The sequence below is a fragment of the Phlebotomus papatasi genome, chromosome 2 (genome assembly GCF_024763615.1).
Source record: "Phlebotomus papatasi isolate M1 chromosome 2, Ppap_2.1, whole genome shotgun sequence".
Taxonomy (NCBI): domain Eukaryota; kingdom Metazoa; phylum Arthropoda; class Insecta; order Diptera; family Psychodidae; genus Phlebotomus; species Phlebotomus papatasi.
The window spans coordinates 11,105,186-11,132,080 of NC_077223.1; the positions used below are offsets into that span (position 1 = coordinate 11,105,186).

The following is a 26,895-nucleotide window of genomic DNA, read 5'->3' on the forward strand; positions in this document are numbered from 1 at the left end:
CATTTTCCGGCACTCGAGCACCAGCGAAGAGCGGGATTTGTTTCCCGATATGGAGAGCAAAGCAGCTCTGCTATCAGAAAATATGTTAATTTTCCTGCCAGAAACCCCAGATTCAGTCAGAGTCTGAACCCCAATTAGGATTGCTGTGACCTCGGCCTGGAATACTGTAGTATACCGGCCAAGTGGCACTGACCCACCAATTCCGAGTTCCGGACAGTGGTACCCGGCTCCAGAGGAGCCGTCTAACCGTGAGCCGTCTGTGAAGAGTGCAACCGCACCGGGTTCATTGATGACCCCTTCCCGGTTAAGTGCTTAGTAAGTACTTAATTTAATGTGTTAGCTTAGGATTCAAAAAAAAAACTCTCATTTAGGCTCCCAATCAACTGTACATCACTTCTAATCACAATGTATCCCCCTTGTTTCCATGTTAATCTCTATCCAGTGGATTTATGAACCAAATGGGTTGAATGCAATGGAATGGGTTGAATTTCTGGGAAACGCGCGGGAAAGCCATATGAAAGAACGTACCAGGAAAGTAAAGGATCTGTTTGCAATTTGAGGGTCAGGAATTGTGGATGTGTGTGAATGTATGTGGGTGGACAAAGTTTCCCGACCATAGACGAGGGTGGGTGGGTGGCCAAGATGTCTGGCAGCCACTTTCGATTTTCATTCGGTACACCCCAGACCCGAAGTCCTATTGATCCATCGTGAGTGACAGAGGAGGTGCGTCTTGGCGTAGGGGCATCTCCCCCACAACGCGCGTGGATTTTGCGCAATTTGGGGCACTGCCGAAGCCACCTGTTCCGCGAAGGGTGCGAAAAAGCGCGAGAAGGGTGCAGCATGTCTGATGGCGAGTCACCATAAATCAGTATCAATTTGTTTAGCGTGTAGACAAGCTGTGTTTCCGTAACATTTCATTTCGTAGACTGGACACCATCATCTTTAAGAACACCCACCAAATTCTGAATTATTGCCAAAAACAAAACACATAAAACTGATCCCAAGTGCCTGATTTTAGCTGAAAATTTCGAATAAAAAAAACCGTGCAATTTTTCTCTGTGAAAAGATCTATCTTTTTCGTGCTTCACTGGTGGATTACGTTTTTTCATCCCCTTCCCCGTGCAATTTTGTTTGAGCTCCGAAGGGCATTGTGCGAAAAATTGTTTATTTGCTTAAAGCTCTACTTTAGCAGCTTTTTTTCAACTTTCTTTGTTGCATCCTAAAAAGGTTAATATACTCCAAGTGCAAATAGAACATTGTGGCCACATTGTCACGTCCTTTGTTGGAAGGCAAAAAAGGTGACATTGAGAGGCATATGCAGATGAAATTGGGTGGTTTCTCTCAACCCAAGACCAAAACCACCAAAAAAGGATAAAGTGATTGTGGAGCGTGGTGGGAAAAAGTGATAAAATTGTTCAAGTTTTGAAGGAAGAATATATAGCTGAAGCTTAAAAAAAAAGTCTTCTTAATTGGGTTGTCGATTTTTGTGTTGAAGCGCAAGCTGTATTTCATCGATTTGGCTATATAAATTTTCCACGTGAAAGTGTGTTAGTTGATGTGATTGTGTGCGAGTGATCTAATACAGTCAAAAGGTCCTGCTATATACCTTAATCCCCGACCGAGGAGCAGACGCTGCTGCAACAGGTAAAAATGCTAAGGGTGTTATTGCGTCAAATCACAGCATGAATATATTTGCGAGGGTGGATGGAAAACTTTTACAAGCCAATAATAGAGCTCCAAACCACTGGAATGGATTAAAAATAGCCCACCAGTGACCAAATTTTCCCAATCTCTTGTCGTCCCAAAAAAAAAAAAACAGAATAAAAAACCAAACAGCTCCCGCAGAAAATTAAACCAGGGAACTCTCTTTGGGATATTCACAGCTAATATTCCTCCCAATATCCGTCCCTCAAAATTGATTCAATTTCCCATCCAATTTACTGCATTTTCCGCATTTTCAGGGCCATCAATTTAATACATCTCATCTCGCTGGGTGAAGGAAATTTGCATTTGAGACACCATGGCAACAGCTCTTCCAACGTACCATCCGTCACTCTTCAGTAACGTATCACCTTCAACTCTTTTTTTTATTTTTCCTCAGATGTGATCCTTTCATAATCACAGCAATTGTAATGCTGCTTTTCAAATAATGACCTTCGATTAGCCTTAAACTTATAGGGTAGAAGAATCTAAGTAAGACAATATTATGACGGAACGGATATCTTATTCTTTCACAAAGTCCCAGTAGATATGAGAGATTTATTATAGACCCGTCAAATCATTGCTCTACCTGCCGATTTTACTCTGAGCTTTTTTGAATTGTAACGGTATATTCTAGTACATTCAGAGGAAATCTGTAGATTTTCTGCAGAATTTCTGTCAGAAAATCTGCAGATTCTCGGCAGAATTTCTGCATTGGAAATCTGCATAGTATCCATTGTCTCAACAAAAATATTGTTGATTTATCAATAAACTATAGAAGTTACAAAGAAAATGGTATGCTCTGCTTAACAAGCGTTACCGATTAAACATTTTAGATAGCTAAAAAGATGCGAGCAAAAATACTAATTTCTTAAAAATCGCCAATCGAATGATACAAAAATACAAAATTTAGATCGACACTGTGTTTAAAGATATCACTTCACTATACTTCTACTTATAACACGGCGTCGCAGAATTCTTTATTTTACATAAACACTGTGATATCACCAAGAATAACGTTATTGAATTTTGCAAACTTCAGTGAAAAATATGCCATCTTTTCTGACACAGCTGTCTGGAAAGTCTGGAATGTAGAAAAATCTACAGAAAATCGGCAAAATATCTACAGAAATTCGTCAGAGTGTGCACCAGGATTTGTCAGAAAATCTGGAAAAATTTCTGACGAACTTTGTCCCAAGCCCAAATAAAATTCGTAATATCTACAGATTTCTCGTCAGATTTTCGGCAGAGGTGCAGATATTTTCTGCAGAAAACTTAAAGATATCTGACGAAATTATTTGACGGGGAGAGTTCCACTTTCAAAAACCGCAAAAAGCACGCGAATTCACTTTTTTTCATAACGGTTCATAACCAAAAAATTTGCATATATATATCGGTCTAAAAATTGGACTGAACTAAATTTAATTTTGTGTGATTTTAAAAGGAAGAAGAAGAGTATGAAAGAATAAGATAGACATATACAAAACTTTTAGGAAAAAAAGGGATGTAAATTTCGACTTTATGTAATTCTCCTGATCTAAAAGGTGTGCCGGAGCCATAAGAAATGTATTTCAAATTTAACGCGTGAAAAATATTTGCACACAATTCAAAAATTATTTTGTAAATGAGCTCATAAAAGTAGGCAATTCATATTAAATTCTTTCAATACGTTTTCACTTAATCCAGAACTGCTTGTATTAGTAAACTTTTATAAGAAATTTCCCAAGATGCAAATAACACCTTTTGTGTTTAAATGCGCCATTCTACTTTATGTAGTCACATAGACCTGGCCAAAAGCACTATAAGCAAATTTCTCACTTCATAAAAAATTTCTTCTTCAAGCCATTTTTTTGAAAATCAATTCAAATCGAAAACTTTTTTTTTATCTTAACGAGAAATGTGTTTTTCAAGTAATTTCCTATAAAAACGGGCTTTTCACTGGTTCAGAAAAGATAGAAAAGGTGAACTGGAACAAGTTGCCACGTAACACGGACTCTAATCATTTTTTGATAAAAATTCTTCGTTAAAAAATTTCGTTAATATGAAGTACAATGTTATAGGGTAAAATGGGGTAATTTGGAACCATTTACAATTTGGAACACTTAAAAATTGAGAATAAAAAGGAAAGAAAAGAAACAGCTATCTTTGTGATCAAGAGTCAGAGTAGTTGTGGTATAGTCAGATCAATGCTAAAAACGTTAGTCTCAAAAAGGAACTATTTACAATCATCCTCGTTCCGGATTTGGAATTAATTGGAAAATTCGATCTTTTTTTTCAATTTTTCAATTAATATAATGCTTCTAAAGCATCCAGTTGATCGTAATCAGTTTTCATCTCTTCTTGGACATCTTTGAGGAGTTTTCCCTCCACAAATTTCCTGGACATAAAGTACTTTTAGCTCATTGTATAATTCAAATTCAAATTTCGAGTTTTCCTATTTTTTTCTATTTTTTTCAAACCATAAAACGAAATTTGAGGTTGAGGTACAAATCAAATTTCATATGAATTGAATCACAACTTCTATAAATTCATAAAAGTTTATCACTAACCTTTCCTCTTCATAAGTCCGATATGAAGCATATATTTCCTAGAATTAAATTTTACCCTATCAAGGACAATTGTAATTGGCAATTGAAGTGCGTGAAGTCATCCTAAAAACCTCACTACGCGTATTGATTTAGCATTGAAAGCTTTCAATGTTAATTAAGGATGCATGAATAGATTAAGTCTCTCAGGCTCTATACTAAGGGAAGAGCGGGGCTTTTTTGGACGAAGACTATCCTTTCTGCTGAAGAAATTTTACTTTGAAAGCACCCATAACCGAGAGGTTCATGAATCACTAAAGGGAATTCAATGGCATTTCCAAGTCTGGAATTGATTGCTACACTTTTTTTTCGTTTTTGATTTATTTTTTTTATTCGGTGCTAATTTTTTTGAAAAAAATTACTCCCTATTTGCTGTGGAGACCGAAAATCATGTGCTAAAGCAAAATTTTGCTAGTTTTTAGCAAAATGAAACTGATAAAGTAAAGACAATCATCAAGCCTAATTTTCCAAATATAACATAAAACATTACAAACATAACATTCCAAACATAAACAAATTGTTTCTTGAAAAGATTTCTTTTTTAAGAAAAGGCAATTTTTTTCTCTAATGCATTTAATATTTCTCAAATTCTAAATAAGAAAGAATTTTTTTTATTGTCCTAAATATATACCTATAAAAAAACATTTCGGTCTCTCTCATGTACAATGTAGCCCTGTTCTACTCTTTGTGTATACTATGCAAACATTTCAGAAATTCCTTGAATTTTAGGAAACACTCGTAGGTATTGAATTTTGATGAGTGTCACTGTAAATGTGGCACAAATTGATTTATTAGTTGAAAGGGTGCCAACTAATTTGCTTTAATATATTCCAAGAAATAAGCTACATTATCATACGTTATTAGCAAACTTATCGTAGATGCGGGTAGCTTTGTACTCCGAAGGTGATCTTGCACACCTTTTCGAAAACTTTTCTTTAAGTCTATCATTTGTGGATGGTCTTTACTAATGGGACCTATAAAGACCATCCTTAAGTGCTAGCTAGAATTAAAGAAAAACTTACGAAAAGCAAGGGTGCAAAATTACCTGCATCTGCGGTAGGGTAAACTTTATGTGAATTTCAAGGCTTCTACATATCGGGAGCATTTTTCGTAAAAAAACACATTTTTGACAGAATTTTGACGTTTCTATCTGCAGCAGTGTAGACGATTTCCTTCAAAAAATCAATTTTTGACGAAAATAACTACCAATGTATAGATGCTATTAAGTATATAATTTTATTGATATTTTATTGAAACTCCCTTATGACTACTTTGTCTTTTTTTTGTCAAACCTAACATATCAAATATTTTAAATTAAATCCATTTTTAACTACAATTCTTAATGTTAATAAATTCGAAGATCTGTGAATAAAGGTGTCTACACATTATAAGAAATTTCTATCAAAAATGAGCTTCAAGAAGTGTTCTTCAAGAAAATTACCTACACATTGGTGAGAATTTTTGACAAAAAGATGGATTTTTGAAGAAAATTTGTCTAATGTGTAGACAAATTTCTTCAAAAATCATATCCAATTGAAGGTAATTTCCATCAAGAATTTTTGAAAGAAATTACCCGCTACACATTGGAATAAAATTCATCAAAGTCATTCTTGACAGAATTCTTGACGGAAATCATCACGATTCAAGATTGTTTTTCACGGAAATTTGTTATTTTCTGCTGGAAAAAGTGAGAAAAACGTATGCCATACGTCACAGGAAATGTTCCTTCAAAGGCTGGGTTGGATTCCACCAGGAACGACATCTCCAGAAAAACACTATTCCCTTGCATATTTAGAAGATTTTCTTCAGAAATTCACTAAATACTATCCCAAGGAACTTCACCAAACGTTTTTCTCACTTTTTGCAGCAGTGAAACAACAAATTTTCGTGAAAAACAGTCAGAAGAGCAAGAGACTTGGAAATGATGGCAATCTGTCAAAATTTTTTTGATGGAAAATAAAAATCCCAGTGTGGAGGCATTTTTCTTCAAGAATTCCTTCAAAAATATGAATTTTTCTTTAAAAAATTTTTGAAATAATTCTTGATGAAATCAGCTCCAATGTGTAGACACCTTAAGTCCGTAAACAGCTTATAACAATAAATATTCGGATTGTAATTTAATCGTTATTGAGTTAACACTGCCCTCATCTAACATTCTGGTCCATAAGAAATATGGTATACGCGGAAATCTGGTTTAAAATGTGACAAAATGCAAATTTCAAATTCGATGTCCTGTCCAAGGACAAAATTCCAAATTTTTACTACAGATAGCCTTCGGTAATATCCTGAGATTTCTAAAATTTTAAGGGAGTCGAATAAAGAATGTATACTCTTCTTTTTAAATTACTTTCCTTACAAAAGATTTCGACAAACTTATTTTCCAAAATCCATGCACTAGTGAGTGCTTCAAAGAATAATTTGGATCCAATGAACACGAGTCCATTATTCGTTTCATAAAGAAATTAGAGACGTCAAGATGGTTAAGAATCTTTAAAAAAAAATATTTAAGAATTTTAAAAATTAAAATATTAAAAAGAAATTTAAAATATTTACGTAAAAAATTATTTAAGGTAAGATAGGGCACTTTGGAACCATGTCCAATTTGGAACTGTAAAATTTCCTAACAATTTTAGATGACAAAAAGAAAAAAAACGAAGAAATACTCTTCAATGTAAAATATTGTACTTCCTCGTGGTTTTTTTTTTCACTTTGACCATCTGAAACAGTTAGAAAATTTCAAAATTCCAAATTAGACATGATTCCCATTACCCCATCTTACCCTACTAACAATTTTTACACAAAACACGTCCAATTTACTGTAAACAAAATTTATCAATTTGTTTTATTTTGAGTAATATTTTGTCATGTTTTTATAAAAGATGTTCAAGAGTGACAAGAATATTAAAATATTGTACTTTTTCTGAAAATTTCATCTATAATAGTGCCCCTGTAATATTAATAGAATGAATCCTACGCAGAAAAGTGTTGTTTAGTAATTCAGAGTTAGTAACAAATCACATTTACAGGGAACAAAAAAATGAATAAAAGCGCTCACAAAATATAATTTTCCACATGGAAAACTTGCATTGCAAAAGAGCTTGGGGACACATTAACTGAAACATACAGTGTTGGATATGAAATTGATCTACTCTATAGTGAACATCCCTTAGGCAAAATTAGTAATTTCCTGCACTCACGCTGCTGTTTCTATTTCACATTTTGCATTTATGCAACTCAAGAGCTCAACCTTTAAGCGAGATTTTTAATAAATGCTGCACAAAATGCAAGGAAAGATTTTCAAGTATATAGAACAGATAGATTTATTTTATACACACTATATACCAAACGTTCGAATCCTACAAATCTTTTAATGGAATTATCGTAGATGCTGTCTAGAGCTTTCACTATCATTTTATGCACTTTTACTATTTCGTGCAAAATATTAAATTCCTACCACAAACGTATTCTTGGATAACGCTTTTCAAGAAGCTTAAGAACAATATTTTGAAGATTTTTTATTATAAGAAGCTTATAAAAAATAGTGATAAGCCTTATAGTAGATTAGGATAGCTGATATTCTTCTGACACTTTCCTTTATTTAGAATCTACTATCTTGAAATTTTAAAATTTACTATCCTATGGATAGTAAATTCTAATTATCCGATGGTAAAATCTACAATCCTCCTAGGGTAAGTATGCCAAATTTCGGCATATTTGCATGCAAGCGTCAAAGTCTCAAGTTTGAAATGTAATATTTTAAATACAAATTTATTTTTTTTATCATTTCTTCTGAAAGAGTGTTGTTGGGAACCTTGTAAAGAGTTTACCGTCTTTATTTACTCTAAAATCATTCTTAATACATTTTAAAATGAATAAAAATATAGACATAGCTTTGGTGTCCTATTTCGGCCACCTTCATTCTCATAGTTCCTTGCCCTCCACGAATTCTTCCAATGCCTTTTTCATGTCATCTCGTTTGTCGAAGCTACATTTTTTGTTATTCTTTTGCGTTGTATAATCTCTAGAGTGTGTAAAATCTAAAAGTTCATGGAAATTCGAGGAACAAAAAAGGTGGCCGAAATTGCAAGCTGGCCGGAATTTGGCACACTTACCCTATAGCTTTAACCTTGGCTTCTCTTAGATTCTAATACCCGGATAGTAGATTTTAATATCCAAATAGTAGGTTCAACTAGCCAGATAGTAAATTTTACTAGCCAGATATTAGAACACAAGTTTTGGTAAAATTGGGATAGTAAGTTCTAAAGGTGAGCACGTATATTCTACATTTTTTACAGCCCGATCTAATAACGCGTTTGCTGGGTGATTCTTTTACTATACGACTATTAAAATTTTGTATGGTAAATTGTACCATCCTAGTTTTCTCAGTGTAACTTATTATATTTTGAAAATTTTTATAGTCAGAATCTACGAATTTTAATTAAAAAAAATCCGATTTAGATCAGGTTGTAGATTAGTTCATTCTACTCTAAAAAATATGATATGAAATTGACCTATTTATGTAAAAGCTATTCGCCCGGAAAGGATTAATATAGGATTGCGAAAATTTGTAAAATTACTCAACAGATATGACGGCAGCTTCTTTCCCCGAAGCTTATCCCTCAACATCCGCCGCTTGTGGATATTTCGAGTCCGATTTATCTATTTTCGAGAACAAAAGTGGACTAGCTGAGGACATGAAGTTCCTGGCATCGATGCCAGAACTCTGTGATGTCACGTTTCTGGTTGGAGAGACCAGGGAACCCGTCTGTGCCGTTAAGGTGACATTATATCCATTAAATCCCTATCTCTAGAGTCTAGACACTAAATTTTAAATACATTTTGCTTTCAGGCTGTTCTTGCATCGAGATCCAGAGTTTTCCAAAAGCTCCTGTACCAAGCTCCATCGCCCCAAAGAAGGAAGGAACCCCCTCAGCGCGAAAATAAACTCAGGCTGTTCCTCAAGAGATCCTCAGAGCCCCTTCTCAATCTACAGAATGCTGCTCAGCAGGTAGTTACGAGGATAAAATTCTGCACAAATTTTATTCTTGTCTTTGATTTCTTTTAATGTGCCATTTTATCCCCCAAAAATTTCCATGTAAAGATCCTCTGTGTGGATGCGGTATATATATACTAAATTTAGATGAGAAGTATTATTTAAATACCCCTTTTGGGAACTTTTGAGAAAAGTGATGACGCAACTGTCGCGAAGGATTTAACGATAAAGCATTACCCTGGTAAATAATAAACAAATCTCCACAATGGTTAATTGTTCTAATTGCTGCCTTCAATCATTCGACAATGTCTGTCTGTAATCAATTTCCGTGATTACGTAGCTCAAACATCTGCAATTCAAGTTTCCAATTTCCCTCAACTTTGTGGTTTGTAACTAATGCATTAAATGCAAGAGAAATTTACGACCCTGTACTTGACAGCCAATTAACGTTCCTGCTTCGACACTATGCGCAAAGGATAAATTTAGATTGAGTATTTAGTCACAAAATCTATTGAAAAATGTAATACATAAATCGCAGTAAAAAAAAACTCTACCAAGGGTTGAATATAATCAATATAGAGCTTTGGATTTTGCTTTAAACAAAAAAAAACTTGTAATTAATGGCTTTTTCGTCCCAAATTAATTTAATTTTTCAATTAGTTACCAATTTTTCAGGCATCACGGAGTTAATTAGTTTAAAATTTCACAAAGTTGTTGTTTATACAAATTTGTATATTAACAATCATAATAATGAAAAGCAATCGAGGGTGGGGTAATTCATGTTTCATGCTACAATTACGAGTTTAAAAAAACGTATTACAGTAGAGTCTCGCTATAGGCCATCGGTCTATAGTCCACAATTTATCGACCGTTGATTTCAAATCACTGAGGTTATGTTTTTTAGTACGCGACATGCAATGTTATCATAATTATTTTAATATTTTTGAGAGCGAGCACAAGTACCACAATTGCAAAGAAAGTGGAAGCCGTCGAACAATTTCAATACTAAAAGTCGTTGATAATTTTAAAAAATGATATGGACTATAGTGCGACCCAAGTGTCAAATCTGGAACCAAATATGGACTATAGCGAGACTCTACTGTACAACCTCCCAGCGAACATCGAATGTTAACCGATTTCAATTCAGCTGAAAACCTATGTATTTTCAGTTGAATTCTGCTGGCTTTAAAATGACACTCGCAAGGCAGTGTCATTTCCATATATTTGGTTAGCACTGTTTCTTCGAGAACTGTTGACCGGTCAGCATATTTTTGCTGATCGTTTATTCAAAAATATACTGAAAATGCTATTTTTTAGCTAATCATGCTCGCTGAGCATTACGACTTATCTGCAGTTCTATTTCATATGCTATTTTATCTTCAATCAACAGTATTTCAGAAGTTAAGAAATTTGTGGAAAAAATATATTTCTAATAGAACTCACTGTCAGAAGTATACAACAAACCGTTGGTTGAATCAACAAATTTAGTTAGCACAGTTGCCAATCCAACCGACGAAATGTAAACTACATCATCCATTGTCGTAACCGCATTTCGACGATCAGTTACATGATTTTCCTCAGTACATTATTTATTAACGAAAGTTAGCTCTGAATAAGGGAAACTATAGGATAGTATTAAACCGGGGCAATTATAAAAACACTGAGATTTTTCCTTTAATTACAAGCATTCAAAGGACGATGCATATTGCACGTCGATCAATAAGTCTGTAGACTGGCGCATAGCTAGAACCTAGAACTGGCAGTGGACGGAAAAACATAGATATTTTTTGATCGTTTCGAGGATTGTTGTCCTCTTCATCAGGTATAGAAATCGCAGAAAAATTCACGTACAGGTGGGAAATGTTTACACAGTTTGTTCAAATGAAAAAGAAACGACCTTGTATAAAAATATTGTTGAAAATAAATGAAAAACTTTTTGTAGCCACTGAAGAAGGTCCACATCCGGACCGAAAGCTCTGGGCAAGACAGAAAATTTGTTTTTCTTCTTGAGGTGAAATAAATTTCCACTGACGATTACCGGGAGTGTCCCCACAGAATGTTTACACTACACAGCACTTGGGTCCAAGTGCAGTGTAAACATTTGAAAATTTCATCAGTTTCGGTTTGTGAAGAAGTTCTTCGCGCAATGGCTGCCGCATTTGCTCACTTTGGCCCAAAACCGAAAAACCAAAAAACAAGCAAAATTGCACAAAATTGAGTTTGAACTAGTCCTTTAGTCGCCATATTCGCAAGACCAGGACTCAAGAGAGTTTTAACCAAATAAATGGCTCACCGAATAGCGTTTCATTTTACGAACTAAAATCTAAAATTATGACCTATTTTGAATAGATTTTAACAGGATAAAAAAGTTGGATAACCGTTGAAAATGCTATATCGAGTTTTACAGAACGTATCTTGTCAAATAGCATTGAATTGGATAAAAAAAAATTCTTACTAAGTCTACGGACTTATTGGTCGACGTGTTATGTAATGATAAACTCTATTGGAATGCTTGTTAATAATGAAGAAATTATTACCATAGTCCAAATTAAAAGCGTAAATTTTGATTATATAGACATGCTAATGACCTTCAATTATTCCTTATTTAGGGTTTTCAAGGTCAAAAGTGCATAAATCTAACGAGCGTATATGTCTCAATTGATTGTGTCATTTTAGGTTATATTCTTAATATTACATAAAAATCCTTAACCACTTGGTTTTCGGTTACCTCGGACTTGAATTTCTTACTGACCGATTTTAACTTATTATTGCTCATTTATTTTTTTCTGCTATAGGAAAAGTCTAACATTTCGCAAAAGTCAAGACTTTTAAGAACGAAAAAACAAAGTCAGAAAAAATAATTTTTCCTGTCGTCCTGAAAGGGTTAAACTTGCATTAAAACACTTTCGATTCTTGACCAGATTTTTTCGAGATCAGATTAGGAGGAAAAACTAAGAGTCATGGCAAAAAAAAACTTTATGTAACTAATCCACTTTCACCCAAAGCATAAACATAAATTCGCTTTTTAAAGTTTAAAAATCAGGCAGCAATTTTACCGTATATAAAAATTTCATTAGATATTTTTCCGAATGATGAAACTTTCTAGATTGAAATTAGATTAAAAAAAAACTGAGTTTCCCAATCAAATTTTAAAGTTGTTTTATTCCTCGATTGAATGCAAAAGAGGCTTCTTCATGCTGAAAATGATTAATTGAGGAATCATTGTGGAGATTTAATATTGAGAGTGTACTTGCTGCCGGTGATTCCGTCCGGTGGCTTTTCCCGACGCGTTCAATCACCAAAATTGATTATTCATGAGATTCAGGTGCGCCTGGTGTATTCTACCTAAGCTATTTTGACCAACAATTCAAAATTGTATAGCAAGTATATGAATTATATTTTCCAAACACACGCCCTTACCATAATCCCAAACTTAAAGCATAAAATTCAAATGTTTGACTGTTGCTGTATATTTGTTGGTGGGTGTAATTATTTGTTTTTGTTGCTGGGAATTTTTCATCAAACTAAATTTTCATGATTAAAACATCTTGTTGATTGAAAAATTATAGAGAAGTGGATTTACGAACCAGTTAGCGCCAATTCCTGAGGTAATTAAAATATAAAACAATCATGGTCAACAAAGCAAAATTCTTTTTTTTCAAAATTCATCTTAGAAATGCAAAATCTTTCCATTCATTTTATCTATCTTCATACATCATCATTTTAGTCACTTTCTCTCACTTGAGAATTTCCAAAAAAAAAAAATCTTTTCACCTAGACATGCTGTCTCTGAAATATGATTCTTTTTGAGCACATTTGGCTTTTTGAAAATTGAAAAGTTTCCTTGCAACAGGACGACAATGTGTGATTTTTCAATGTAATCCACTATGTACATTTCTCTTTAACTGTTTTCGCTGCATGTATATTAGATTGCGCACAAAGGCTTTTGTTTTGCAAACATATTTTTTAAGCGGCTTATGTTAGCAAACGAGGGACTACGTTCAATTTTTTTATTATTGTGCGTTGTCCATAAGCTCATAAGCTTTTCATAGTGATAAACAGCATATTTATACTCATGCACAATTTCAGGGAATTCAAAAAAAGTCCAATCAAAGCACAATTTGCACTTCCTATGTGAAAATTTTCCTTATAAAACCATTGCAAATTTCTCAAAAAAAATCTATAAGCTATTTTTCTTATCTTATCATTCATCAATAGTAGCTTTACTCCTTTACTACTGGATTAAGAGGATTTGTTCACAGATAAAATTAACGTGTTTTCCAATTTGCCGATTTTCCCCAAAATTTTGTCAATTTTTAGGATTCATTGAATATAATTTTTAAAGTAAAATACTCTTTTTAATCTTTAATATAATTTTATGTATCTAATTGTGCTATTAATAAAAAAATGATAGGGGAAAATCTTTTTCCTGCACATTTTTTTTTTAGTACACGATGGCTATTATCTGCGTTATCAACTTTTCTTATATTAGTTTCTGTCCCGACTGTTTTCCGCAGTCCTCTTCGTGTTCCAAAATCACCAATTCTAACAGGAACCAACTGAAAAGTCAATTATGGTGCTATTCCAATGAACAATGACCATGCTTTTTTAGCACTTTACTGTTCTCAAGTGCTTCTGCATTATCGACCTTTCTTTAGGTCAGTTCCTGTCTCGACTTTTTCCCCATATCTCATCGTGTTCTAAAACCACAAAACAGTCGAGAGTGGAACCAACCCAAAGAAAGGTCGATTATGTAGAAGCACTTGAGAACAGAAAAATGCTAAAAAAAAACATGTTTTATTTTCATTGGAATAGCCCAATTATGCAGAAACACATGAGAACCAGTCATGTACACGGTAAAAAATTTCGGCACGTATTTGTTCCAAAAATTAGCTCGTCCACGGACACCATAATTTTTGGCATAATCTTGTTCATTTTATGAGACTCAAAAAGATACCCAATATTAGTAATGAATTTGTTCCAAATTGTAGCTCGTCCACGGACACCATAATTTTTGGAACAAATTTGTACCTTCTAGGAGGAACAAAAAGATACCCAATATTAGTAACGAATTTGTTCCAATAAATGGCTCGTCTAGTATAAAAGCGTATCCCTCCTCTCACACTCAGTCGCCCGTCACCGAAGGGAAGAGGACGCCAAATCTGTGGCAATTTTCGTGCTACATGGTTTCACTTTTTTAATTCGAGATTCCCTTCCCCTCTTGCTGCCAGCGCTCGCATATGATTTCGTCATGCACGCGTCTGTATAAAACACTCTTAAGTTGATTCTTATTTGATGTTCCTTATGAACTTTCGCTACCGAAATCCATCTCGACTGAAGTATAGGCCTTAACTGTAAGGCGAAATCACTTACACGAATTTGTTCCCGACAATGGGAACAAAAAGATTCCCCATATGAGTAACAATTTCGTTCCAAAAATTACCTCGTCCATGGACATCGAAAATTTTTGGAACAAATATGTTACACATGTAGGAATAATATTGTTATAAAAAATATGTACCAATTTGTTCCTGACAGTGGGAACGAAACAGCCGAATGCAACAAATTCTGTTCCAAATTTCGGGAACAAATTTGTATAAAACGAAATCAACTTAAATTTGTAGACATTCCACTGTATCAAAACGGTTCCAAAAACAACTCTAACAAAATTGTAACTGTATTTTGTAACGAAACTGTAAAGAAAACTTTTTGGAACCAACAAATATCTTTTCTAGGTACAAATTGATTCCAAAGAAATTTGTTCCAAGGAAAACTTGTTCCAATATTTTGGTCAGTGTCCAAAAGTTTTTACCGTGTACTAGAAAAATAGGTGTGATTAGAAGGAATCACACCTAAAATGTTCAGGAGAAAAATTTCTCTTTAATATTTTTCATAGGAATTGCACCATAGTATATTGGGATTTTCAACCCTTTTTGCCAATTAGATGCATTCTCAACCCCAAACTCGGTAATTTTGTTGATAACAATAAGCTGAACGCTTTTAATGTAAATGTTGAACAACCACACGTGATTTTTTATGAGACAAATCCTCCTTTCAGGGATTAGTTAATATCGATCCGTGTTATTTTTTGCCCATCAATGTAATCCTCTTTACTTTTTCCGTACCACTCACTCCACATACAGCCAACAGGACACCAGCACCAGACATTGATCATTGAGGAATTTGAGCCGGATGTCTTCCGGCAATTGATTGAATACATCCATACGGGAGGCGTGACTCTACAGCCCCGAACTTTGTTGGGAGTTATGAATGCTGCAGACTATTATGGTCTAGAGGAATTGAGGAAGGCCTGTGCCGGATTTGTGCAGTATTGCATCAATGTGGACACCGTATGTGCTCTTTTAGCATCCGCTGAGCGATATATTCAGTATAAATGCACGAAAAATCTGGTGCAGAAAGTACTGGAATTTGTGGATGAGCATGGAAATGAAGTACTCAACCTTGGCAGTTTTACTCTACTGCCACAGCATGTGGTGCGACTGATTCTGGCACGAGAGGAGCTCCGTGCCGATGAATTCACCAAGTTCCAGGCAGCTCTCATGTGGAGCAAGAAGTATTGTGACAATAATCCGGTAAGATAAACATCTCAAAAATTAAATCCCGCGTAACCATAATATACTAAATCTTTGATGTTTTCCAGATCAATCCCCTGAAGGAGGTCTTGGGAAATTTCCTAGAGTACATTCAATTCCACAAAATACCAGCAAATGTGCTGATGCGAGAAATTCATCCTCTTGGCCTTGTACCATATTCCATTATAATGAATGCTCTAGCTTTTCAGGTATGTCCTTGAGTTTAAAATATACTCCATTGTCTATTGATGCCTATTAAAGAGGATGATGTGTTTGTATTTAAACAGGCTGACCCGGCTAGTGTGGATCCAGGCAAATTGTCACCCAACTCAAGTCGTGTCCGTCGAGCTAGACATGCAAAAGGACGCTCAATGTCTGTCCAGAGTTCTCTTGATCCCTATGGTTCAAACACAACCCTCAGCTCTACTGGGAGCAGTGATCCGCCGAATGGAACTTGTAGCAGCAACTAGCATAGGTCTAACGGCCCCTCCTCCCACCACCACAAAAACTCCTCTCCAAAAATCCGGAAAGCCAAATCCCAGAGCTTCCGTACTCGTCGTAGTCCATCTGAACGGAAGGGCAGTTCATCTGCATTTGCACCAACTTCGGGACAACTCAATCTAGCTATTGAGCGTGTTGGCAGCAGGAGAAGCCCTAGTGGTCCATCGCCTCATGACAGCAAAAGTCCTAGTAGCACATCACAGAAGAGTCCGATGTCTCTGTCACGACAGAACACCGTTCGGCAGTCTCATCGGAGAAAGAATAGCATGACAGCGTCGCTGAATTTGCAGGGACGGCGGAGTCCCTGCGGAACCGCGCCAGAGCAGCGCAGTCCGCAGGGACGTCGCAGCCCCGTCTTTCTCAGCTACGAACAGTCACGCTCAGGACACCGCAGTCCAACTGATCGGCGAAGTCCAACTTCCTCAATTCACGTACAGCAGCAATCGGGGCATCGGAGTCCTATTGACTATGAAAAGCGAAGCCCAATATCTGGAGTTGCACCACCGCTTGATCGAAAAATGTCAGGAGGAATATCACCGGATGAGCGAAGGTAATTCTTTCTGAAACATTCTGTGCTGTAAAAGACTCTGTTCTAACAATATTCCTTTTCGCCATTAGGACTTCTCTACAACAGTCACTGATCTTGGGCAGACGAAGTCCCATTGGTTTCTCGCAAGGAATGATGATCCCTCTAACACCTAGTCGTAGCCCAACGCTTCCTATTCCACCCATAACAATCTCCAATCCTTCAGAAACAATTGCCATCATCCAACGCCAGATTGACAGCACAGTTGAGTCCTCGGCAGATGAAAAGAGTCCTCCTCCAGTTGAGCGCAAGGAGAAGACTAGCGTTATGCGAGAAATCCTGGCTTTTGTGCGCAAACCTTCTAAGAAGGTCACGACGAGAACTAGTCGTTTTGCTGCAGCTTTCTCAAGAGCAGAATCCACATCTGGAAGTCCTTTGCTGCGCCAGAGCACCTTTTCCAGTGCCCCAACGGCATCTAGTCGAGCAGCCAAGAGTGCAGTCACTAAGCAAATGTCGGAAGTCAGCTTGGAACCGAAGATGTCTCAACGCTTTAAAAATCTAGCCTACACGACAAAACTCTCTCTGAGGCTTCGAAGGTCCGACACAGGTAGCAAAGGCAAGGACATGAAGAAATCTAGTGGAGAGGAAGCCAGCGATGTAGAGAGCATAACAGATGTGAGAGCGGTAGAGAAATTGGGTACTAAGCCTTCTCTTAGCAGTACTAATGGTAAGAAAAATATTCTTGATGAGTTAGCTCTTGGCACAAGTCTTGGTATTTAATCTATCCTCATGATCTTCATGATGATTTTCAGGTGGACTGTCATTTGAGTTGGAGAATGTGTACTTTGAAAAAGTAGGAGATTCCTATATCAAGCACGAACAGATCCGCGAGGAGACTCTTGAAGAATCTAGTCCTGTAAAGTCTGTTTCGAGTGGAGAGAAACGAACAGCTGAGGGAACATTGGAACCTCAGCGTATTGGGATGAGCGGAAAATCACCGCTGGAGGAAGAGACGGAACGCATTGAAGAGCTCAAAAGGAGCCTCTTGAGCCTCCTTCCACCGGTGGAGGGAAGTGTAGATGATGCGACTCAAGATACGACTGAGGCTGTCCCAGAGTTTACGCTCGAGAAGCCACAAGTGCCTGCCACCACCAAGATGCAGTGTCCCACGTTCGAGATCGAGCCCCCATCCCGGCGTGCATCCTTTGATCCACCTCGGTCACCCTATCTGGAAAATCTCCGGAGTCCAGGTGCTCGAGGTGATGATGCAAGTGGTGTACGCAGGGACTCGGGGGCGGATAGTTTCGAAATTGTGGACACTGATCGCAATCGTGAATCGAGCTTTGAAGACCGCTATTCATCCATTGACACGAGTTTCGACATATCCAGGTAATTGTACATAATGAGGTAACACTGCCGTCCAATACCTTTGATCCCATTCTTGTCCGCAGGTACCACTCGACGAGTTACGAAGATCAAACATCAAGCTTCGAAATGATGGAAGCCACTCCCGGTGATAAGAGATCACCCTATGATCTCCGTAAATCGTCGATTGAGCTCGTGGATGTTGAAACCTTCCAGCAACGCTCAGGTGGCAGCAGCGATGGTCGCAAATCCTCTTTGGAAACACATTTTGACTATACTCTGCCCCATGGTATGGCCAAACACTTCCACTCCCGCAAACATTACCATCAGCAACGAGCAGCTATGCCTCGACCACGTAGCCCACTCTCGCAGCAAACGTCATCCAATTACAGTTCTCGTGACTCCTATGATTCAGCTTCAGAGCCTCTGGCTCAGAAGCGTCTTTCTGGCTCTCGAAGCCCCTTTGCAGATCCTACGCGTCAGCACTTTCCACTTCCGGCTCGATCACCTTGTACCGGCGTCGACGGGGAACCTTTCCTGTGCATGGATCACCGTTGTGCCGCCATCTTTGAACCACGTCCACCACGAACTTCCTCTCCCTACCTTACCACCTCCAGCGGCAGCGAATTCGAGCCACCGTCGCCGCGACGTGCCTCCTCAGTGTCACCCAAGCACACCTTTACTTTCCGCATTGTGCTCAAGAAAGTCGAAAGCAGTCCTGATGATTTGTGTCCAACACGTGAACCACGAAGGAGTCGCGTTGACAGACACAAGAGACGTGATAGCCGTCGCAAGAGACTCATGGACACGGGAAAGAGTTTCTAGGAGCTAAGGAACAATCACCCCGGAACCCTTCCACCCGTCATCCAATGCCTTATTCGAGGAAGGATTTTCTGGTGAGTTGAATACATTCGAAAAATTCCCAAAATTGGCAAATTTCACGAGACTTAAAACGAAAATTCGAAATTCAAGCGAAAATTCGTTTTCGAAAAACATTCAGAAACAATATTGGCATATTTTCAAGCTTTTCCAAAAATTCTAAATACCAAACCTAATAGCAATTTAAAGTGAGTCCTAAAAATGTTAAATTCTTTAAAAAGTATTTTTTATATCCTGTGCCAAAAACACAATCCAAAAAACATTTGCTTGTTTTTAATTTCAGCATGTCAAATGAAATTAGAAATGTGCGAAAGTGAAATACGTGAATCAGGGAAAGTTTACAAATTGTAACATAAACATTTGCTTGCGTTCAAGTTTAATAATTAAAAAGTAGAGACGAAATAAAACAAAAAATTGAAAAATGGCGAATTAATTAATTTTTAAATAAAACTTACCAGTTAGTTCTTTCTGATCCAAATCACCCAATTCCTTTCTGATTCCGCCAATCTGCCTTCCACCTGAAAAATAATGAAACACAGAAGTATAACAATTTGCCAGATGTGGGTGATTGTGCTAAAAAAAAGTTGATAAGAATTTGTGTGGATAATTTTAAAAGATAATCAATAAAATGTTGTTACTGTTGGCAACTTAAACTAATCTCATTGATATAATTGATAAAGAAATGATAGGACAAAAGAATAAATAAAACGTACACTGTGACAATCCTCAATGTTACTTATATTTAGAAACAAAGATATTATTGAAATTATAGAAAAATAATGAATATTGTTTTTCCCCTTATTCCCTATATTAAGTAATTATATATTCAAGTCTGGCAACATTTGGCAATGATTTCGCAAGAATAATTAAATATCTATAATTAGTGTTCATTACTTAATTGTTAATTCCTGTGATTACATGATAAAGTTTTTATCCATGGACACATAATACCACAGTAGCTTAATCGTTTGCATTTATTAAACCGTTTCAGTGTTCGAACTCAAAGAGAGAGCGGTACTTTTCTCAACTTTGAACTAACCTACAGCTTAAACGGTAAAAGATATTAACATCACGTTTTCGCTGACCCCCAATAAAAAACATTAGGGAAAAGTAACTCCCCTTTCGAACAGTCATGCCTTCGAATAATGTGATTTTTTTTTACTTGCACATAGGGTAAGTGTGCCAAATTTCGGCATCTTTGCATGCAAGCGCCAAAGTCTCAAGTTTGAAATGTAATATTTTTAATAAAAATTGATTTTTTATTCCTTCTTCTTAAGGAGTGTTGCTTGGAACCTTGTAAACCGTTTATCGTCTTTATGTACTCTAAAATCATTCTTAATACATTTTAAAATGAATAAAAATGTAGACATAGCTTTGGTGTCCTATTTCGGCCACCTTCATTCTCATAGTTCCTTGTCCTTAGGGAATTCTTTCAACGTCTTTTTCACGTCATCTCGTTTGTCAAAGCTACATTTTTTGTTATTCTTTTGCATTGTATAATCTCTAGAGTATGTAAAAACTAAAAATTCATGGAAATTCGAGGAACAAAAAAGATGGCCGAAATTGCAAGCTGGCCGGAATTGCAAGCTGGCCGGAATTTGACACACTTACCCTAATTATCAATAATAATTGATAATAAGCTAACTAATATTTAACAGAAATGTAAAATGTTAGGAAAAGTAAAAAAAATCACATTATTCCAAGGCATGAACATTCGAAGGGAGAGTACTTTCTCCTAAGCACTAAAAAGCCATACGAAAATATACTTCACGGAGAGCTCTATCTTGTGAGTTCGAACATTCCGCAAAGCGTGGACACTTTGTAATCTCTTTTTTTTTATTCGAAAAGCAAAATCATTCCAATAAAGAAAATATGGATTGCATTTTCTATAAAATAGTCTGTTGTATTTTTTACGGTTAATCTTTCATTAAAACCGTAAATGCGTCACATTTCTATAAATTTTTGATCAAAATAAAAACAGAAATTACCGTATGAAGATTTAAACTTAAAATAATTACTGAAAAAACTTTGAATTTTTTTTTATAAAGTTTGTTACAGTCAAATTAAATATAGTTTTGGTAATCTAAAAACTTCTGGTTTTATTTATTCAACGTATAAGGCAAGAATACCATTTTCCCTGTAATTTTTTGGGAGAATCAATTTACTTTTCTGTTACTTAAAAATAGATTACCTTCCAACATATACGAGATCGTTAAAATTCGTGCCAAATCGGAAAATATTATCATTCGTACACTGGCAACCCTACATTATCAAATTGATCAAATCTAGTATTGCCAGAGGAACCAACATTATGGTGATTCCTCTGGTGTTGCTAGTGCCGAAGTGATTGTATATTTACTGCGCGGAGTTTCTATCAGTCCATATCTGCTTTACTATCATTAATTCTTTTATCCTTATATTGATTTTACTATGATGAGTTATTTAAAGAAAATATTTTGTAGGACTATAATGCCCAGTACACAATAAATTTTGTTTTGTAAACATGTTTTTTGACTTTTCAGTGTTATGTCCAGCGCACAATAACTTTTGTTTGTAAACATGTTTTTAAAATTTCCTATAAGAATGAGCGAGATGACTAGATCTAGATCTCACTCACATGTTTACAAAATAAAAGTTATTGTGCGTTGGGCATTACTGAATGAAATCTAAATTAAGAATCTCGCTCACTCTCGTATGCAATTTTGAAAACATGTTTACAAACAAAAGTTATAGTACGCTGAACATAATGCTCAACGTACAATAACTTTTGTTTGTAAATATGTTTTCATAATTCCCTATGGGAGTGAGCGAGATGACTATCTAGGTTTCATTCACTCTCATTGAAATGTCAAAGACATATTTACAAAACAAAAGTTATTGTGTTTTAGGCATATTTGAGTTGCTATTGCTAGTTTTTCAACTCAATCGATCAATAACCGTAATGTAATGATGTTTTTAATTTTTCTATAAGAGTGAACGAAACTTAGATCTAGTCATCTCGCTCAATCTCATAGGAAATTTAGAAAACATGTTTATAAATGAAAGTTATTGTGCGTAAAGCATTATGCCCAACGCACAATAATTTTTCTTTGTAAATATGTTTTCAAAATTTCCTATGTGAGAGAACGAGATGACTAGATCTCTGTTTCATTCGCTCTCATTGAAATTTCAAAAACAAGTTAAATTAACAAAAGTTATTGTGCGTTGGGCATTATACCTACAAAATTATTTTAAATTTTAAACCATTGAAAAATAAACAAACTGTCGATTTTGGTTGAAAATTAATAAAAAAGAAATATGGTCAAATGCATGGTTTTATGACACCAATTGTGTTGTTAAATTCTAGACTACTTTAAAGAAAATATAATCCATTTTTTTTATCTTCTATGTATCAACTCAACTTCAGTTGAGTTAATTCAACAACATAATTCTGTTAAAAATCATTGAAGCTCAATCTGGAGGTTAATAAGAGACTAGATATTTTTTTGTGTCTCTCCTCCAATTTTCACTCCCATCTCTACTAAAAACAAGTAAAAAAAATTGTAAAAAGAGTAAAACTTTATGAAACTATACACACAAAATGCCTCGTGATAAGATGGAAAAGTTAAAAAAAAAAATACAGTGAATATGTAAAGTATGCGAACACGTAAATTTGAGATATATCACAAGGACAGGAATTTTATATGTGCAACTTTAATATTTACCATGATTGATAATAATAATAATTCTAAAAAAAAGAACAAAATAAAAATAATTGAGATGAATGTGTGTTGATATGTTATACAACCATGACATTAAAAGTTGAAAGGAAACAATTAAAAACGTAAAAACTAATAAATTTAGCCTGATTATCCCATTTGCCACATAAGATCTTTTAGAGTGTGAGGTTATGTTGGACATAACCTTGAAAAAAAAACCTCGACGAATTCCTAGAAATAAATTAATAACTTATTTGACTATTTCAAGGACAAAACACTATATATAACCTTAAATTTTGCCAAGAGATTACTTGTTTTTAAATAATCAAACTTCTGATAAAAGTTCTATGTATATATCAATTGAAAACTCTAGAATCAAAGTATGTTTTGGTAATTTTTAAATGAAGACCAAACATAACCACACATTTTAAAATGGCTTAATGAACAAATAAAAGAAGAAGGCTAATTAATTACACTTTTGAATGTGTGATTGTGCTCTTTAACTGTTAAATTTAGCTTAAAAAGTAAACACACATATAAATACTGAATGTGAAGAGATACAGTGGCTTGCAATATCGTCGAATCACTTTAAATATATTATTTAAATTCTTTCAAAACCATTATTGTTGCAAGATAAAAAAAAAAATGCAAGACCACCGGGTGAACATTTAAGAGAAAAAGAAGTAACTTGACTAAGAGAATAAATGAGAACATCTCCTTCATGCCTTACATGATATATATCTTACATTATTGATCGTATTAAATTTATTATTGAATATATCTAGAAGTTATTGAAAGTTATACATTTTTACTGTAATGTCCAGAGTGATTGTGCTTAAAAAGATGCAGACAGTCATTCTCTTAGTAAAATGAAGAAGAACCTATTTAAAAAACAGACTCAATATATTCACTGTTGTTATTAAGGGGAAATCAAAAAGAAATATATTTGGACACTTTGAAAGCAAAGAAATCTTCAAAAAAAAAAACTGATTAAAATTAAAGAGAGATGTATTTATTGATGAAAAAGTGAATATATATTTTATTAGCCAGCTGGATTTGGGGCCGTTAATATAACTTAGATAAAAGAAGAAAAAGTAAAAGAAAACCATGTTAATATTGATAATAACTCAAAAAATTAAATCTATGTCATAAGATGTTTTAACTAAGAAAAGAAATTAAAATATTGATCAGCTATTCATAAATATACCGAGTTTAATCGTGAAATAAAATAATGTTTGCTTGTGGGGCAATTAATATCGTGGAATGTGACGAAGTTAAAAAAAAAAAGTTATTGCCACTGAGAGTCATTTTTTAATGTCCTCTGTTTATAACTAGTGGATGGTGTAAAAAAAAAAACAATTTCCCGCTCTGACAAAGGCTGTTTGTAGTTAATGAATTTATTTCATACCTTTGAAAGTTTCACACTCGAAAGAATTTGCCAAAAATGCCAAATTTATAAATGTTTGTTGAAAATATATTGCAACCCTATAATCATGGTATTTCATGTTCTCATAAGACAATTTAAAGAGAAAAAAAAGAGGAAAAGGACATACGCAATGAAAAATAAATTGTTTGCAAGAAAATTACTTAAGAGTGAAACTACATAATATTATCAACCATAAACTGAAGGTTTCGTATAAGTTCATGTTCAGGTGAAAAATATATTATTATATGTATACAGAAATGTGAAATGTTTTATTTTTTCAACTATTGATTATAAAGATCCCTTTTCATATTTTTTCACCTTCTCATATTGATTATTATTCAGAATAATGTTTATTCAGTTGAAGCCTTTCATCTTTTATGACATGTCAGGTAAGTGTAGGCATGGTAGGCATTATAATTGGAGAGCAATGTGAATTAACAATTTTTTTTAAAATGGGGAATGGACCAATTTATGAACAAAAAACTAATTTGCCCACCTTTAGGCGGGCCCCAAACTGTCCGCGAGGAGCTATCCCTAAACACGTCTACACTGCACGACGGTCCGCCAAAAAGAGAAACATTTCTCCTTTCATTACTCGCATGCCTATTCGTTACAAATATTCCTATAAGATACTCGATTGAAAGTCGTCTTTACTACCTTCAGAGGTTCTGGTAACATGGTTGTAATATGAGAAGAGACTCACCTAGAATTTATTGGTTGCCAAACTTCCGAAGGTTGCTGTTTTCCGGTCCGAAGGTTCCTGTTCTTTGCTGTACACATAATTGGATTCAACATTTCACTGCTTTTTTTTATAATTCACTTTGTATTAAAGTACTTGCTTCACTATATTTACTTTACTTGATTTTAACGTTAGTTAAACTTACTTAATGGTGCAATTCCAGACTAATTCTTGAGTAAATTAAATATTTAGTGGTAAAATACAATGTTTTGAAATTTTTCTTCATCGTGGCCTTTAGGTTAGGATGGTTATTGAACTAGCATTTTCTTTTCTATAATCATCATGCAAAATTCTCAAAGCACGGCACATTGGACCACATTTCTGAAAAAAAAATGCTTACAGGACTTTCAAAAAACAGTCCATATGATCCTAATACGTAAAAATAGGACAGTAATAAGAGGCTTCAATAGCTTTTTAGGCATCTGGAAAAAGCAATAAAGCATTTTATTGATTCTATTAAGAACATCTTTTTTAACTTTGCATTTTTTTATGAACATGCATTCTTGAATTAACAAATTTATTCGAAATTTAAGTCAAAGGATTTATGTTTTTAGAAATATTTTCTTATTAACCCATTCAGTCAATGTACCAGAAATACTTGAGATAGAATGTTCATATTTTGGGATAAGTTTCTTACAGATTAATAGATGAATTTTCTAAAAAGATTTTTTTTTAATCTATTATGAGGGTGCGGGGAGCCGCTGTCAAATACACGCCTTAACGGTCACTGAATTTAAATTCTTTACAGTTATTCATTACAAACTCTATTGATTTAGATAGAGTAACTATCCAAGAACATAAATTGACAATCAGAATTCAAATCAGAAAAGAGGATAAAGGCTAATTTTAACAAATTCGACGGAATGTCGAATTTTCCGTCCGCCATTTTGAGCAAAAATTTTGCATGACCTTCCGCGAAGCAAGAAAACAATAACAAAATGTATTTTCATATCTGTCGGACTATTTTTCCCAAGTAATTGAAGAATTAAAGTTATTAAAAAATCCATTCCCGACAGCAATTCGGATAAAAATTGCACAGGAATAAATCATCTAAAATCACTCAATTTGCGTATGATGTATAATACCATGGTAAGGAATGGGTTAAGTAATTTTACGGAATTATATTCCGCTTCTTATGAAACTTTTATATTTTCATTCGATAATTCACCTTGTTGAAAACATATAAGATCATTTCAAAACCTTGGTTCTGTTTTATAAGGAAACTAATTTTCTAGTTGGGTAGGTTATGTTCATTATAACCTTAAAAATAACCCTCCTAAGTGAAAATAAATTTTTATATGTATGTATATGTAAAAAAAATTAAATTCCACGTGCATTTTGAACATTTTTTCAACCGCCAAACCATCTATAATGAATATTTTATGTCCATTTTATCAAATTTAAACGCTGAACCAAATAAATTTGAACTTGAAATGCTTGAAATGGTTAGCTATCATACAGTTGATTCTCACTCAGGGGCGTAGGAACGAAATTTGCTAACGGGGGGGCAAAATTTTTTTTTTAGTTTTCAAATTTTTCAAAATATTACTTATTTTTAATGGCCTCTACACACTAGAGGACTAGAGATATTTATGTCCATATTAAAGAGTTTTTCCTACACAAGCGTAGGGAATTTGCTCCAATATGAACATAAATTTCCCTAGTGTGTAGAGGCCATAAGGGGGGGTGTCAATTAGAAGATAAAAGTGGTCTATATTCTTTTATTGTTTAAATCGATAGATAAACTATCTTAGAATATAACATAAACATAAATATTTCAGCAGAAGCTTATTCGAAAAGTAACAGAACCGAAAGCAAATGAGCGCCGATCAGAATAGCATGCGCTCGAGTGGACATTCAAAAATTTGAGGCGTTTCTCCACTTCTCAT

At 34.8% G+C, this 26,895-nt stretch overlaps 2 protein-coding genes and 1 long non-coding RNA gene across 4 annotated transcripts; 2 read left to right on the forward strand and 1 right to left on the reverse strand.

The window, feature by feature from the left end:
* Nucleotides 1–757: 757 nt before the first annotated feature.
* Nucleotides 758–16,342, forward strand: LOC129803789 (serine-enriched protein). 2 transcript variants are annotated; one of them, XM_055850590.1, is made up of 8 exons: nt 758–1,644; nt 1,962–2,060; nt 8,871–9,064; nt 9,136–9,294; nt 12,849–12,887; nt 15,423–15,872; nt 15,941–16,081; nt 16,160–16,342. In XM_055850590.1, exons 2-8 carry the CDS (start codon nt 2,021–2,023, stop codon nt 16,340–16,342), a joined length of 1,206 nt encoding a protein of 401 aa, XP_055706565.1. In that variant the 5' UTR covers nt 758–1,644; nt 1,962–2,020. The 2 variants fall into 2 exon arrangements, with proteins under 2 accessions (XP_055706565.1, XP_055706566.1); XM_055850591.1 differs by lacking the exon at nt 12,849–12,887.
* Nucleotides 16,343–16,346: 4 nt separating this feature from the next.
* Nucleotides 16,347–24,525, forward strand: LOC129803759 (serine-enriched protein-like). Its single transcript, XM_055850541.1, has 4 exons — nt 16,347–16,923; nt 16,992–17,626; nt 17,712–18,288; nt 18,351–24,525. Exons 1-4 carry the CDS (start codon nt 16,586–16,588, stop codon nt 19,087–19,089), a joined length of 2,289 nt encoding a protein of 762 aa, XP_055706516.1. The 5' UTR covers nt 16,347–16,585; the 3' UTR covers nt 19,090–24,525.
* LOC129803846 (uncharacterized) lies at nt 19,455–25,110 on the reverse strand. The gene is made up of 2 exons (XR_008751909.1): nt 24,971–25,110; nt 19,455–19,661 (listed from the first exon to the last, which is right to left on the reverse strand). It is a non-coding gene; the product is annotated as an uncharacterized LOC129803846 (long non-coding RNA).
* Nucleotides 25,111–26,895: the final 1,785 nt, after the last annotated feature.